The 17,635-nt window shown below is 35.7% G+C and overlaps 1 protein-coding gene across 8 annotated transcripts in view; it reads right to left on the reverse strand.

The window, feature by feature from the left end:
* SLC38A6 (solute carrier family 38 member 6) overlaps positions 1–17,635 on the reverse strand; it is a 53,616-nt gene that overhangs the window by 18,429 nt on the left and 17,552 nt on the right. For all 8 annotated transcript variants that reach the window (XR_013346448.1, XR_013346447.1, XM_077819521.1 and 5 more), the window contains exons 6-8: positions 5,985–6,063; positions 1,063–1,145; positions 534–592 (exon numbers count right to left, since the gene is read on the reverse strand). Coding sequence is in view for 6 of the 8 variants with exons in the window: in XM_077819521.1 (XP_077675647.1) it covers positions 534–592; positions 1,063–1,145; positions 5,985–6,063 (221 nt within the window). In the remaining 2 variants the exon portion in view is untranslated. The remainder of the gene's footprint in view (positions 1–533; positions 593–1,062; positions 1,146–5,984; positions 6,064–17,635) is intronic.

The following is a 17,635-nucleotide window of genomic DNA, read 5'->3' on the forward strand; positions in this document are numbered from 1 at the left end:
CTCAGAGGAAAGAAGTTTTCCCTTCAGTTGCAAAGAAGGTGTTTGATGTATTAATGGAACTTGTCTAAGTTCTAGTTCTCTTGGATTCTTTTTGAGCAGTTTCACTTTGAACTGTCTCGCTTCATTCTACATGTAAATTTAATTTACTTGTAATATGACATTTTCTTCCTGTGCTAGTTACAGTAATAGTTAGAAGCTAAGAAAACAGAATTCCATTCCACAAGTAGGAAAATGAAGCGTACATGCCAGTTTTCACTGCCATGTCAGCAAAACAAAAATATTGTTACATTTACCAGACCAAAATATAATTATTCTAAATCTTTTCACATGTTTTAAAGTTCATACATATTTTCATCTCTCTTCAGCAAAACACACTTATCCAGTCCAAAAAAGTGTATGCCGGGACACAGAGAAAACTCTTAGTTTTACAGAGAACTTTAAAAAAAGAAGAAAAAAAAGGAAAGACTTATAAAAGCATTTAAACAATAAGAAAAATGTTAGCTAGATAAGCTGAGCACTGATTTTTAACTTACCACAAGAGCAAAGTACACCATAAAGAAAAATGATAAACTACTTGTATAGCCAAGAAAGCCTGTAAAATAACAGTAAAAATAAAAGGCAATTTATAAGAAAATTGATCCTAATGTACAGCTAAAGCTTTACATTTTAGGCATGTTTTCTATTACAGTGCTTGGTATCTGGGGCTTAAGACTCAGAATAACAACATTCCAACTGCCTGTCACAGATCATTTATGTAGTTTTGTAGGGCAGAATTAGAACGGGCTTACCACTAATGGCATGCTGTAAGTAAATGCAGCTCTTTAATGTTCTGCAGTAAAGATTTTATTTTAGTATGGCGTACAAAATACTATTGCAACCCAAGTAATAGGTTAACTAGGCAGGCCTGGAAGGCAGAACATGCTACAATAACTTAAATAGTCCCTACCATTACCAACCCCCTGCCAGCTAAAATAAATAAATAACCCATTAAGGTTTTTAAGTCCTCAGTTGTAATTGCTACTAAAATAGAATAATACTATCTTCTTTCCTTAAATTACTTACCAATTTTTGGAAGAAGTGCAAGAGGAAAAACAATGCAGACTGAAGTAATCAGTAACAGCACTCTGCCGTCAAGATACCATGACCTATTGAAAAACTTAATTATAAATTGCACAAAGTTCAAAGGCCCTAAAATATACATATATTACCTTAGTAAACACTTATCTTGGACAAATAATCCTTAGGATAAAAATATGTTTTTTTAATTCACTATGGCTAGATCATCATGCTCACTATAAGGATTTGTATTTTAAGCTCATATATATGGCTGTATTGAAATTGAGTTCTCCAACGGTCAGAATACAGGAATGACCAACACTGTTGACAGTTTTCTGGTAGGAAAATACTTGCATTGACATTGGTGGAAGAGGCCTGATTTACACAGCTATGATTACTTCTTAATAACCATACAGTATGCAAAACCCTGAGCTCAGACAAAGTAGTGGATCCCAGCACTGGGATTTCCAGGACCATGGTTAAATCAACATCTGTACAATATACCAGCTGCAATTTGATTGACTAGAACCACACATCCATAGGACCAAAACAAAAGTGGCCACCTCAGCTTCCCACTCTTTTCCCTATCCTGTTTCTCCCACATGACCTTGGCTCATCTCCACCTCCAAGATTCCCAACACGGACAGCTAACTTACAAACAAGCATACTTCATTAAAAAAAATAAATAATTATAATGATTTTTTAAAGACCCTACTTCTCCCTTCTGCCCAAAGAGTCCCTTCTCCAAAGAACCTGAAGTCTTATGCTCCAATACGTCTGTTAGTCTATAAGGTGCTACAGGACTTTTTGCTGCTTTTATTAAAAACAGTAACAGAGGGTGCTCCCTGCTAACCTGGTAATAACCACCATATCCTTGACTGATAAATACCTTGCACATCAGCCTTCAGGTTTATTACCTATGAACACCTTGGCCTTTGGCCTCAGAGTTTTGGTAGTCCAGGATATGGTTAGCACTTCATACACAGGCAGTGCCCGCAAGACATCATTTAAAAAAAAAGCAGATGACCTGAGTTTCATAGAAAAAGTACTGTCACTTATATGGACAACTACTGGTCCTGTTTTTAAAAAAAGTTATGTATAGTGGGATAAAAAAGCCCAGAGCCAACAAGCTTATAGCATTGTTGCCAACTGGAGGTCACACTTCCAAGTCAAGTGGCCATTTTGCTATGTATTGAAAATTTCTGTAGAAACAGACTTTTTTTTTTAATGTATTGTTACCTAGATGTGCTACAGCTTCAGGTACTTTCTAATGAAACTTTGCTATTTGCAGCCTTTAGGAGCAGTGTCAGTTAACACCACACAGCCTAGACAACAGCAGAGCTCCAGCAGTAATAGCAGCAGCCATCTTGGCTAAATATAGGGCCAGTTTTCTCACTGTTTACAATTTGTCCCTCATATTTGCTTTAAAATGTTGTATTTACATAGTACTTTATTGAGGTCATTCCCTGAAAGTGTGCCCCCAATATATTTACATGTCATTTTAATTCACAGTTTGTCATAATTTGTTTCCCACAGGGTGGCTGATGAGCTTTAAAATTAATAGAGGGGGTTAAGTAAATGGACCATAAATGCTGCGCTAAGTGAGTGGTAAGCTGAAGTACCTTAGCTGCAGTATATGTGCGGCATTTGTTTTAAGCCACATGACTGTCTAAACCAACAGCTAAACAATCAATAGATTATAGTACTTTTAACCACTGATGAGTTAGGAGGACAAAACTTTTTTGGTTAGCATATACCAATCAATACTATTATGTTTGGAAAATGTGTTCTTGAAAAAACAAATAAGAAACCATATAAAATACCACTACAACATATGAAATACAAATCAGAAAAAAGAAAGTATTACAAAAAGATTCTTAAAGTGTTTTAGTTTGAAATATGGAGGTTATTTTTTATTAAAAATTAACAATGAAACATCAGCGATCAAACTACCCCCCACGTTTTTCCATAAAGTATTATAGTATAAAAACATTTTCTCTCAAAATGAAAGTTTTTAGATTTCCTATAAAACTGGTTTGAGCTGTAACTTTACTCCTCTATGATAAAAATGTTCCAAGTATGAAATATGAAGTATAAGTTTTTAGCTGTACTGCAAATGTTTTGGCAAGCAGATGTTCTTTTTTTTCCATATTTTAACTAAAAACAGACATTTATAAATTGATTTAATTTCATTCCCAAATAGAATAGGACAAGACCATCATATGTTCTAAATTAGGTTCTTACTCTCAGTCCATATCAGTTATGCAACACACAGGCAAGACAACTTAATTGCATCAATCATATCCTCCTGACAGGGTCATTAAATGTTAACAGAGAGCTCACAAATTACAACATTTTGACGCAGTCTGTGTTTTAAACTACGTTCATGTCATCATCAAAAAATATATGGAGTTCTTGTTATTCAGAATGATTGAAACATTTCTATTTACAATTAACAAGTGTGTATACTGTACTTTTTTAAAAAATATACAAAATAGGCATTAAGGCACATTGCAAACTATGGTCTTAAGCCTGGAAACACTTACACATGTGCTTAACTTCCTCAACAGAAAAATTTACATGCATACACATACTCTAAATACATTTCACACATACATATTTAGATCCTATACCTGCATATAAAACTAATTTTTCACAGATAGTGATGTTTCAAGTGTGTGAATTTGCTAAACTAACTGAAGTACAAGACAAACCATGCACCAAAATGAAAGCATATCAGATGCCATATTGACTTAACAGAAACAAAACTGTCATGTAACCACATCTGGAAACAAATTTCCTACTATAATTAGTTAAATCAACCACCCAATATTGATGTCCCTTGCATATTTAAAGACTACCTTTAGATTTGATATTCAATTACATATTTTGGGTGCTTGATTATTTCCTACAATTTTACAAATTAACTACCAAAGAGGTATACATTAAGGTTTCAACAAATGGACCAAAGAAAATAAAAATATTAAAGGTTCTGCTCCAACATGACAATTCAGGCTGCTGTGTGAAGTGTTTTTTTTTTTTTTTAACAAAAGTTAAAAGTTATAGATGAAGCAAACAGGCTTTGGTCATGCAGAAAAAAAACAAGGAAAAAAATCATAGTTCAGTGTATGCACTTTGATTGTGGCTTAATCAGTAATTTCAAAATATGCTTTTTAGATGGAACAGATTATGGGAATTCGATCATGCCCACAGAAGTCAGTGGGAAGATTCCCATTGACTTCAAATGGAAATGGATCAGACCAAAGGAACCATTAGTGTGTTTCAGGTAAGATACATATTCTGGTAGCCTTCTCATTTTGAGCATATGAATTATTTACAAGACAACCAGCAAAATTCGGTGGAGTCTGTATCAGACAGAAATTTTGGCACATTAAGAAATACAACTCTTTCTTCTAGACGGTAAGGTCTTCAGACAGGGACTGTGTCACTATATATGCTTGTAAAGTGCCTAGCGGAATGGGACCACATTCCTGATTGGGGCCTCTAGAGTCTACTGTTATATGAATGCCAATAATTATGACACGATAATTAAAAGTTACTACGAACCTTATTACAAATTTTTGTTGGAATCAACTCTGCAGGAACACAACCATTATTTAAAAGTAAAATAAAAGTAAAAATATCAGACAGCAAAAATAAAGAATTTTTTCCACAATACATACCCAATCAATTCAATATGCTTAATGTCACAGTGCTCAGAGAGAGCTTAAAATATCAGGTTGAAGGTGGAAGATGACATTAGTTAAAATGTTAAAGACAACAATTACATCTTTTTTTCAAGCTTATGGCAATATTTTCCAAATTAAAAGCAAACACAAAACACTACCATTTATACAGAGCTTTAATAGGTTAATGACCTCTATTATTTTGAAAAAAATTAAGACGATCACAGACTGCTTTTTCCCTAAGTGACAGTTTTTAATTATAACCAACATAAAAGTATCAAACTGAAAGATGTAAATAAAGCAAAAATATTTTTTTTTTAAAGTAAGCACTACAACATTTATGTACTGTGTCTGTATCACTGGCATACACAGTGTCTCTCTGTTAGAGTTTGTATACTGAGCTTCAGCCCAGAGAAAAATGTTGTAACGGAGTGAAAAAATCTCCGAAAATAAGAGTTTGCAAAACAGCCATAACACAACCTAAAACATATTGACATGAATGGTGACAGCACTGTAACAACCAAAATAAGATATTCTAATGCTGAACCTGGAACGTTTTTCTTAGGAGAGCCAGTTTTCTTGTGATGGATCTGATTCAGATCTAAAGTACATTGCCTGCTATATACAACTATATAGTTGTACTTCCAAAGCATAAGTTCTTTAATGGAAGCCAAGTTGGGGAATTATAAACCATGTTTGAAAACTTGGCATGTTTCTCAAGACAAGTCCAATTATTGAAGCAAGACAACAAATATTTAAATTTGAATGCCTGCTGGGTTTTGTATTGCGGTTTAACAATATGCAAAGTGATAACATGACAGCAGTTTAAACGTTTTGGTTTTTTCTGCCTTCTCCTTTCAAGCTCAGTTCTCACAAGATTCTTGCTCCCTAATATAGAAAAAGATTTTTTTTGGATGGAGTTTTGACTTCAAAGGCTGCAAAATCAAGCTCAGAAATTACAGGCTTAATTTCCTAGTTGGGAATAACTTCACTAAAATCTATGGAGTTAAAGCAATGTGAAATTTATGAGGGAAGAGAATCAGGCTCTATTTTCATATGTGGATGAAGAACTCAAACATGCCAACAGTATTCTGTGTTCCAGGAACTCCTGTAAATCACTAATTTTTTTAGCATGTGAAATCAAAGGGAAATGTTGGTATCCATACTTTGAAACAGAGCTGAACTGCTTCTACAGGACTTGCTTTCTTCCATTATATAATGTTTGAAACATTTTTCTCTTACCCGCTGTCATTTCCACTTATGAATCCTGCAATTGCACCAGGCAGTTCAGATTTAACAATTAAAAGATAAGATGACATAGCTGTGAATAGAAATGAAACAGATTTAGTATTGGAATACTAGCATCTCTGGTAATTACAATTAGCATGGCTTGACCAAAGTGGTTGGAACGTAACATCCCAGCTAGTTACTGGACTCAGTGGCACCATAGTCAAAATTAATGCTTTTTTTCATATACTTCCATTAGAAATATCTACAAATCCACATGCATTACACCCATTAACTAAAGCAGCGAAGAGATTACTACCACATGAGAATCTTGAAATAAGGAACATTTTCTAGGATACTACAGAAAGGTAGTTTGAAACAAATTGGAGAAAAACCCATACAAGTTGGAAAAAAAGGAACTTCTTGCTAAGCTTTCTTCCTTAAACTTGATCTACTAGCGGTAGCCTGGCTGCAGCATGGTCTCTTCCCCCTTCTTTTATAAGTTAAAAAATATCTGTGGGGTACTAAATTATGAGAACAAATCATGAGAATTATTTATATTTAGAAAATATTTTAAATGATGTGCTTTGATTTTTTTTTTTAAATCAGTCAGTACACTAATATCTAATACACATTGCAACAATTTAGGTAACTACAGGATTGATATATTTTTACAATATAAAATTACTAATATTTCTGGTAATGAATTACAACAATGTAGTCAACTAGGACTTCAAAAGTTGTCCCTGTCCTGCATACCATGGCCACTAGGAATGTCATGGGAACAACAGAGACAGAACTCTGTTCCTCCTGCTTAAAAAGCACAGGACACTTTAGAGTCAAAGAAGAATCTCCATTAATTGTCAGCAGCATAGGAACTATGATACACAATTAAGCATTTACGATTCCGTTTAGATGAGGGCAATGATATAGATAAACATACAGTTAATCGTTACTCTGTAAAAAGACCTTGGGGGTAAACAAGAACTCTTACAACTTTCTTCACTATTACTCATTAATATATTACCTCATCTACAACCCATTAGCCTCTAGAAGAGGCTAATTCTCATGTTACTGTGTCTTCACTGTCTGTAAAGGTTTACATATAATTCCAAGACCAACAGAAAATTACTCAGTGATTTGTTCAGTTTTACAGTAGCTTTAAGACACACCTAAAACTACCATGAAGATAACCCCTCCACCCTTCAGAACTGAATGATTTTAGAAATTTCCTAAAAAAGCTTTAAATATTTTTAAAATCTGAAAAACATTTTTTGTATTTAATAAGATTAAAGTTTTAGTCCAGTAAACTCAGTTATTTGGGGTTTTTTTAATCAACTTAAGTTGAAACCAAATACAGTACATTTCTGAAAGCTGATTTTAAGATTAGACACAATAAAAAAATTAAATAGACTGTTACAATCTTTAAAAGTTAGTAATCACAGAAGCTGCAGCACTGAAACAGTTAATGGTAAATTCTGAAGAGAAGGAATGTGGTCTCTGTAAAGAAAGTGAAATGTATTAATACAAAGTGACATGTACCTACAGCAAGGTTAAATTAAAAACAGTTGCTAGGTCACTAAATAAGGAAATATTCACTTCTTTGTATTAAAAAACTCAGATTTTTCCAATCTAGAACTGTTTTTCCCTGTTGACACACAGCTGTTGATAAGGCCTGGTGAGAAATTGTATGTGGTGTCACCAATTTGATTCTTTTACTATGGAAATTAGATGGTATGTGCTATATAAGAATATGTATAAATTTTAAAAATATCAGTATTACAATACGAAGAAGACAAAGAACTGAATTTTCTGATGCTAACGTATAGATACATTCATACATTATCCCCCCAAAAGGCAGAGTTTAAAAACTACTGAAGTCGAGAAACAGTAACTTTCTTTAAATTACAATTCATCATTAACAGTGCCATCAGTCTCTCTCTTACTTGTACTATACAATTCATTCTATGTACACAGGTCTGAAGTTTCAGACATTTATCTCCTTCAGAAAGATTTTTTTAAAATCATAATTTCTATTGCAACTTAAACTGTAGAAAGCTTCAGATTAACGTCAAGTTTAGATTTCCTGCTAACACACGATGTCACTCTTCCCATACATTTCTATCAGCCTCTGGCTAACCATTTAATTGCTTATCCTTTGTTGTGTGCTTATCGCTTATCCTTTGTTGTATGCTTACTGTTTGTTTTTCAAATTGGAGTCCTATTTCATTGAATTTCACTCCCAAGAAGGGAGCTAAATCGTGCAACAAGAAACTTGCACGTGTTAAACATTTGTATGCATCTTTCTTACTTTCTGTACATATACTAATACATATACTAATAAATAATCTAACAAGCTACTTCAGTTTTCTTGTCCAATTTATGTTCTTTTCCTTTTTTCTTTTCTCTAGGATATGAAGAAAATCAATGCTGAATGTACTGAGTATATTTATACCCTGAAACTTACATAAGATACGAATCTCTCTTTTGACAACTCATGAGTAAACAGCACTGCACAGGATACCATGCTCTGTTCATTGTTTAAGAGGATAACTCCAGCTTCTTTTTCATATCAACAAATACAGTTACATATTTCACAGGAAGAATAGCACTTTGGTAGGTTGAGAAAACCCCAAAGTTTTAAATTAATCGATCGATCAAATATTTTTATTTAAATTAAATACAGGTGTTTTTTTTTTTTAAATGAACACACTTTAAATTTGAAATTGAAAACCTAAATGTTAAGGCCTACATGTATTATAATCTATTAAAATCATGTAAATTAAATACCAAAAATAATATTACACAGTACATGTATTCTGCCAAGCTTTAAAGAAAGTCAAACCACTGAACTGCTGGAAATCACTGGCTAGGCATCTGGAACCCGAGTTTACTGAAATGCTAAACCAGCTTTTGACAGCAGTAGCTTCTTCATTTCAATTTATTCAACTAGTTCGGTTCAATGACTAGTTCATTCAAAGTTATGAAATCAACTGGGAACTGAAAAAAGCAGGAAAGCTTGTTTTCCTCTTCCAACCTATGAATAATAATTAGGTGTAAGAGGTTGAGATCTAATAGTTCTAAAATCTTGACAGATAGAGTGACCAGAAACAATTAATTTGATTCACTAACTACAGATGATACTTCATTAAATCAGTTTTAAATGCAAAACACGTTTTGATAAACTTTGATAAGAAAAATGTGTGTGTTCACTACTTTTAAGGGAGTCATATATAATAAAAAATCAAATGCTGGTTTTGTACATTTAATTTTGAGTTCAAACAGTGCTTCACACAAATCACAAATAAAAAATTAATCTAGTAAATAAGAAATGCATCATTTACCATAACAAAACTGTAAAAGTTAAGAATTTGAATAAATATAAATGAAGCTATATAATTGCTTAAATAAATATGTATAGTGTATCCTGATTAGCAAAAATGCACACCAAATTTAGTGTAGAGGCTCTATTTAGTTGCAAATCAACATATTTAACGGTTACCAACTAGTCAGAATCAACCTTTCTTTAGGAAAATAAAAAGTACAAATCCAAAACATAATTAAAACTGATGATTAAAGTCAGCAAAAAGGAAAACTTGATTTAAATTGGGATTAACATTAGTCATTTAAATCACTTTGATTTAATACACCCTGCTTTAATATCTTAAACAATATTGAAAAAAATAAAGAAACTAATCACGGATCCTTTGGAAAAAAACTACAAAAAGGTTAATTAAAGAAATCAGTTTGTTGAAACTAAAGAGGGAAAGCTTTCCACTGAGATGGGATGTAGCAGTTAAAAAAAAAAAAAGTCTAACAACAATTATTTTCTAGTAAGAAGAAAAAAATAACTACAGTGTCCACTAGTTTTGTCCAGTGTCTACTAATAGAAGTAGGAAAGAAGGATAGATTCAAAACAGGTATCTTTGGCTACAAAGGAATGATTTTGTGAGATTTCAAAAATGGCAGATGCAGACATAAAAACTTCAAGTTATACTGTAAAACTTAAATGCTACCTACACTGGAGAGGACTTAGTGTATAAGGTCATCTCTCATAAGGGGAACAGATGAGTTGGTCATGAAGCTGAGCTGTTCTACGGCAATTGCAAAAGAATACGTCATAATCGCTGATCTGCACCAATAGTAAGGAATTAACATTTTGTGTCATTTGGTTGAGTATTAAAACAGACACTTAAGGGGTCTAAAGAATTATCTATCACATACAAACAGTTACATTAAAAGAACATTAAGGTTGCAAAGTCAAGCACTCAAAAAATTAGTAAGTGCCAGAAGTAAGGCTGCCTGTGCAATCTGAGTTCAGCCCTCTTACGTATATATATGTATTAGGACAGTCTTGGCCAGTATCATGTAGGAAATGCGTGGCAGAGCCAAGGAGAGAATTCAACTCTCCTGAGTCCCAGTCTAGTGCCTTAAATATAAAAGAATGTCTGTTCTCTTCTTGCATACCCTCTGCTTCATTCGCTGTCCATCTTGTGCACTGAATGATGCCGAGGTCCTATGGAATAAATGGTACGTGACGACGTAACTAGAGACTGTAACATAATGCCGATGCACAAAGAGGCTGAAATACAGTTGCAGCGGCAACCTTAATTTGGGCATTTCCTATTGCTTGATTTAGCAACTTTAATGATCCTTTAATTTAACTTTTTGTACATAATTACTACTAGGAACTGGCTGATAAAGAAGAATTAACCAGAGTTGAACTTTATACCAACAACTCGACTTATGGAAATTTTGTAATTCAACATTCCATCAGGGAAAAAAACAACAATTCTCACCACCTTAAAGTTATCAGCCAATAGATTCACCACTGTCCTAAGAGCAACAAGTGATCACACTTATTGATATAAAGAACTTATTAGCACATTGTGAAATGCTGATGTTGGCTGGCTAGTTTGCAGGATAGGATTTATAATGTATAACGTTAAGCTACTTTACACGAAGAGTTCTTCATTATGTAGCTGGGGGCATCACAACAGGTTAATACTAACTAGAAACACATATGTAATAAATGCATTAGTCAGCATTTCTATACTGTGCATTTATACTGTTTGGCACTCACCATATGAGCCCAGATTTGAAAAACCATGGGGGGGGGGGTGGGAAGAGAAGAGAAAAATTGAGAAAAGTCCAATAAACGCACCACCAATCCTCTCAGGTAGTCCAACCTTAAACCACCTAAATGGCTTTGCTTTTTGGTTCCCATAATACTAACTTCAGTTTCTTTTCATCATCCTATCCACAAACAAGGGATTTGCTGCCAAAGTCTAAAGTAGTGACTTGGGAGGATGTATATTCATATCCAAAGGGAACTGTTGACATGATTGTTCCTTCCTAATACTTGGGTTGGTGATATACCCTTTAAAAAAAATCTCATGGTTGGAAAGAATGAACCTTATTCCCTCTGGCTACTTGTTCTCAATCAACTAGTTCAGTTTGTTACGTTATTACTAATACCTTGCATCTTTATAATGCCTCATGCAAAAAATCCCAAAGCACTTTATAAACTTTATACACAGGAGAGGAGTGAGGTGAGGAAGGGAAACAGACTTTGTAAAAACCCCTCTGTCCAGACACTGATCTCTTGGACAGAAGAGACGAGAGAACTGTGAAGAGGGAGATGCGGGACAGTAAGACAGCAGAGCAGTCTTGTCTTGTGGAACTGGGGCAAATACCAGATCAATAAGGTGTCTCCTCACAGATTCCAGGCAGCACAGAAGATGGAAAGAAAAGTAACAATTGTATTCCCTTGCTAGAGAGAATCTGACCAATAAAGTCCTGTTCATTTCAAAACACTGAGAAGAAAGATTAAAAACTAAAATAAGGGCGGGGGTAAACCTAGTTAAAAGTTACACCAGGCTAAAAAACAAAAAAACAACCACCCTATCACTGAGAAACTGAGCTGGACTGCTCAGATAAAATTGGATCTTTCATAGAAACTAATGAGACAACAGATATTTGAACTTTTACATTTCCCTCTGTAGATAAAATGACCTTCTTAGCAATAGTCTGTTCTGACCCAATGGATGCAAGAGAAAGTGTCCATCTAAATAGTGAGATGTCAGGAGATGAGAGTTGTGAATGCAAGTGAAACTGGAGAGTGGAATGCTGAATTTTTAGTAGGCAATTCTGTTTCATGGGGATTTGGAGTGGGGCTGAGGGAGAGGAACATTACCGTATCTCCATGGGTGGCACATCCAATAGGCTGGGGAAAGCTGTGCCTCCCCAAACAACCCCGTGTGGCCCAGCCTACGCTCTTCCCCAAAGCCACCTCCTGCTCCCCCTTCCCCCTTGGTCCCAGCCCAGGCGGCAGGCTGCTCCTCTTCAGTGCTGCTGGGGCTTGGGCGGCCAAGACTTGTGGTGGCTGGGGCCGCCCTGTGCTCGGGGGCCAGGGAGGGCAGCAGGGCTGGCCTCCCCCAGCTGGCAGTTCACCCGCTCCCATGAGTATCTCCATCTACCCATCTGAAAATCAAAATAATACTATAACCAAACTGTGAAGAGAAGAGGAGCAGAAGAAACAAAGTGTGAATGCTACCAAAAATCCATGAGCTACTTTGCCCCTCATACTGCATGAGGCTTCTGTTTATCTTCAGTGGGGTAGCAGTGTTAGTCTGGAGCTGTAAAAGCGGCAAAAAGTCCTGTGGTACCTTGTAGACTAACAGACGTATTGGAGCATGAGCTTTTGTGGGTGAATACCCACTTCGTTGGATCAAAAGCTCATGCTCCAATACGTCTGTTAGTCTACAAGATGCCACAGAACTCTTTGCCGCTCTTCTGTTTATGTCAGTTTCTAAGGCAGGGGTTCTCAAAATGGGGGTTGTGACCCCTCAGGGGTTGCGAGGGTATTACATGGGGGTCACGACCTGTCAGCTTCCACCCCAAGCCCCGCTTTGCCTCCAACATTTATAAAAGTGTTTAATGTAAAAAATTCTGTTTTTAATTGGGGGGTGGGGTGGGGGGTGGTCACACTCAGGGGCTTGCTGTGTGAAAGCAGTCATCAATACAAAAGTTTGAGAACCACTCTAAGGCATCCATCCCATGCATTAGGTATGTATAAAAATATTACACAATCAAAACAAAGTCTTGAAGGCTCTCCCACTCAATATTTATGAAAAGAATATATTTCCTTTAGCAGAAATCTACAAAAATCACTGGAGCTGCATGTATTTAGTTTAAAACAGTACTAAAAAAACAAAACAAAACACAACACCACCACAGATTTAGTACTTGTCTGAATGGGAAAGGTATACTGGTAGAAGGCAGGATGAATATAATCTGCTATAAATTATACCAACAGAACTTCCTGTGTGGACTCTTTTATTCTGGCATGAGAGTCTTTTTCCGGTTTAGTTTATGTCACTTTGGAAGGGATTTAAATAAAGGTGAAAACAGTCACTCTGATTCTGGAATAAGAGCATCCACATATGGGAGTTATACTGGTGTAACTATGGTGGTTTAACTACAAATAGACCAATCTAACAAGAAAAATGTCTCATGTAGAAAGCTCTAAATGTATTAAATCTGCAAATAAATATAAGAATTATTTTCTTAAAAGTCTTAATTTTTTCACTGTGTCAAAAATCCCCCAATTACATTCACTACATTATGAAAATACAGCATAATTGTTCTTACTGGCCATCAATTGTTAATTTAGTAAGGCAATTGATAAAACTGCCCTTATTTAAAGAAGCTCTACACTGGAAATCCTCAGTTTAAAAAAATAAGGCTAATTAGCTTTCAGGTCAAACACAAACGGCAGCATGCATTCCAGTTTGCTTAAAAACAGGATTTGATTTTCTGTATTTGGGGGAAGGTCAGTAACTTCTTAAAGGATTAACCAATCCAGTCTTTAGCAAAGAGATGCACTAGGTCTGCCCTTCCACTCTATGGGGGTGTTAATTTATTCAAATAGGTTGGTTGAATATGTACTCTGATGGGAGAGACAAGGATGCAATCCCTGATTTTCTCACTATATTTGCCATATTTAAATTCCTCCAGATTAGCACTTTTTAAACAAGACAAAATTCTATTTACAATACATTTTTAATTAAATGACAAATGAACTCTGAGCAGAATAAAAGGTAAGTTGCAAAGCAGAAAAATATGACTATCTTGATCATAGAAAACAACTGAAGTTTGAGTATTTTAATTTCATGGTGTAAAATATGCCACTTGAGCTTTGGCAGAAGCAAGATAATGCTGTAGTTTTATATATAAGTTATGTAAATTGCACTGTGTACAAATTCATCACTGGAGCTATAAGTATGTTTAACCAAGCTTATGCAAGTTATAAATTCCTTCTTCCCTAATTTAGGCTCCCTCCAATTCTCCCACTGTCTTAACTGTAATAAACGTAAATCCAAGTAAAATCTAAAAAAGGCCCTCTCTTCAGCATAACCAGCTTAAGACTTCTAATTAGCAGCACTTAAAAAATACAAACAAAAACCCAACATCACAACTTCATGTTAGTGCTATGCTCTGACTGGCCAGCAGATGGCGTTGAGAGAGCATTGTTGGAAAAGCACATTACCCACACCTCTACAAAACCCCCCAAAAAGTCTCTTATGCAGACCCTTTCCTAGATTTAGCTCTTTTTATACTTAAGAAAAGTCTGCCAAATACTGACTATTTTAATTGCAAAAAATCTCCTAAACAAAAAATAAGAAATCAAAAATTTAATATTCAGTAATGTATTCAACATCATTTACTGAAATTTGCTACAGTTTAGTCGACTGCCTTCATGTGTTGTTCATTTTGTTGATCATATTAACAGACTGTAAAATGTAACTCACAAGAGAATAAAATGTCTGCGGTATCTGTAGAACGTCTGTTTAAAATGCATAGTATGCAAGCAAACAGCATAGCTCAAGATAGAGCTAGGCTTGCAGGATGCAAAACCACCACCATTGCTTCAGTTTCCTTTCCCGATACCCTTTGGTGTTCATCAATTTGTTTTTGCTTTTAGTTTAGAATCTGACTGGAAACAGTTTTTGATATTTTCAAAGAGGAAATAATTTTGCACCTTTTGAGAGCCAGTTGACTGCAGGTAAATAATTTAACTTGTAGAAGGCACAACTGGAAACCATTATAAACTAACTAATCTTCTTGAGCACTAGAATTTGCTAAATCCTTGTAAAATGAATTTTTGCTTTCACATATGTTTGATTTGGGAAACTCAATTCCATGGAGCTGCAAATACTGATCATTTGGACACAACAAACAAAAAGCAGGCAAACTGATCTTTAACAAAAGAATTCCACTGTACACCTCAGACTGTTGTTGCAAAAGATCCCTGCGGAGATCATCTGTGTTCAACTGCAGTATTTAATTCCAGCTGCTACTGCATATAGTATCATTAAATTAATGTTCTCAAAATTTCCAATTTGTTTCTATCTATCAAAACTTCCAGGTTCCATGTGATCAGTCATACCTCCCTAAAGCAATGATCTTCTGCTAGTGCCAGTCTTTAGCCTGGAGAAATATGCTGTAAAACTCCGCCCACATAATTCCCGCTTTAGACCTCAATGCTGAAGATTTGTTAGTGTTGGCAACAGATTGTGAAATGCTGTTGCGCAATACTTTATGATGTGTCTCTCCATTTTCCACAAATCTTGCTAAAATACTTCACTCTCCAACTTCATTCATTATATATGCTGTTATATCCTTACTGACACACACACTTTATTGCTGGAGAGGACAATTAATCGGAGGGTATTTTTTAAATGGGAAATCTTTGAGAACTTTTCCTTGGGGAAGAATTCCTTCTCATTGTCCTGCCCCCTTCCATGGAGTAGCAGCCCAAAACCTGGCAGATCCTTCAGGATCTAGGGGAACCCACAGGATGCAGAACCCTGGCTCTGGCCCACTGCACCCCGCTCACTGCTACACAGACACACAACTCCATTGGAGCTTCAATAGCAGGGGCTCCCTCTAGATTCAGTTACTTCTGGAGAGGATTATGTAACAGAATAGATAAACATTGATGGGGTTTTTTAAATTAAAAAATTGATGTTTTAAAATGTCAAATCTGATTTTAAATTAAAATAAATTTTTCTTTTAAAAATTAAACCCATTTAAAATGATAACCTTACTATACTCTATTAAAATCATTTAAATTAAATAAAAAACATTCAAACAGTACATCTTTGCTCCTGAAGTTTCAAAGAAAGTCATACCACTGACTCTCTTTGAACAGTCACTGAATAAGCACTGGAACCAGAGTTTGTTGAAGGGCTAAATCAGCTTTTGACAGTAGTAGCCTCTTCTGCAGGTGCAGAGAGAATATTTTCTTCTTTTCAGTTTATTCCACATCCCACTAGTTCAGTTCAACAACTAGTTCATTCAAAGTTTGAGAAACCTGTTGGGAGCTGAAAAAGCAGGAATGTTTATTTTCCTCTTCCAATCTAAGACTAAAAACAAGGTGTGATAGGAGGAGATCTGACAGTTCTAAAATCTTGAAGGTCATGGTGACTAGAAACCATCAGTTGACTTCATTAACTACAGATAATACTTCCTTTGTTTAATAAATCATTTTTATATGTAAAACATAGTTTGATTAACTTTTTTCCGTATGTGGCCAGCACATTTAATGTAATTGTATTTAACTAACAAACATTTTTAAAATGATGATTTTGCAGATTTTTAATTGAATTTCAATTTCCATCCAAATGCAGCTTGACACAAATCGTAAGTAAAAATATTAATCATCTAGAGAATAAGAAATGCATCTCAATATAATAAAAGTAGTAAAAATCAAGAATTGGAATAAATATATAATTGCTTAAATAATGGGTATTAGTATGGTTAGCAAAAAAAGGACCAAATCATAGTAGCAGGGCTACTCACCTCCTGACTGTCCCCTCATGGCCAGGAGTAGCTCTGTGGCACCCTGCCTCAGTATCCCCTCTTGGATAACTGAAGGACTCCATACAGTCTTATCCTCTAATCCATCAACATGGTTTATTATCATGAACTGTTTTGAACTATGTTCTGGTAAAGTCCCAACACATATTCCATTTATCACCCAAGTGCAAACACCCAACACATCTTTGGCCCTCAATGCCACATATACCACACACTGGCACCTTCAACCATGGCCTCTTTGCCAGTCCTCTTCGGTCCCTCTGCCAGGACAGCCACCCCAGACCTTCCAACTGGAGTGCAACCCTGCTCTTCCCAGGGGAATCATCCACATGTTGGGAAGTCATTCTTGCCAGAGGAGCATCTCTTAACTCCCTCTGGCCCTCTCACTGTTCTCTAAGGTTCAGCCTTTCAGTGCTGAGACATCAGTCTTGGCTCCAGCTTGGAAACAGCAAGCACCTGTTGCCTTCAGCCCTGGCTCGAGGAGAAACCCCTCTTGCTGCTCTCCTTGCCTTCAGCCTTCTCCCAGGAACCACAGTCAGTCTCCTAGCTCTGGCAGCTCTCATCCGCGCCTCTCCCAACTGACTCATGTCTGTGTTCTAAGGTTACCTTCATTCATTGGCGCTCTCTCTTCTCTAGAGCTCAGATAACCTCTTTTAAGCCCCACTGAAGTGAGCTGAGGCAGCACAGGTACTGTCCCTGCTCCTCTTAAAAGGCCAGTGTCACCCTGTGACACATACTAACCAATGAGAATGAACCATCTTTTTCAAAAAAACTAAAAAGTA

The sequence above is a fragment of the Eretmochelys imbricata genome, chromosome 6 (genome assembly GCF_965152235.1).
Source record: "Eretmochelys imbricata isolate rEreImb1 chromosome 6, rEreImb1.hap1, whole genome shotgun sequence".
NCBI lineage: Eukaryota > Metazoa > Chordata > Testudines > Cheloniidae > Eretmochelys > Eretmochelys imbricata.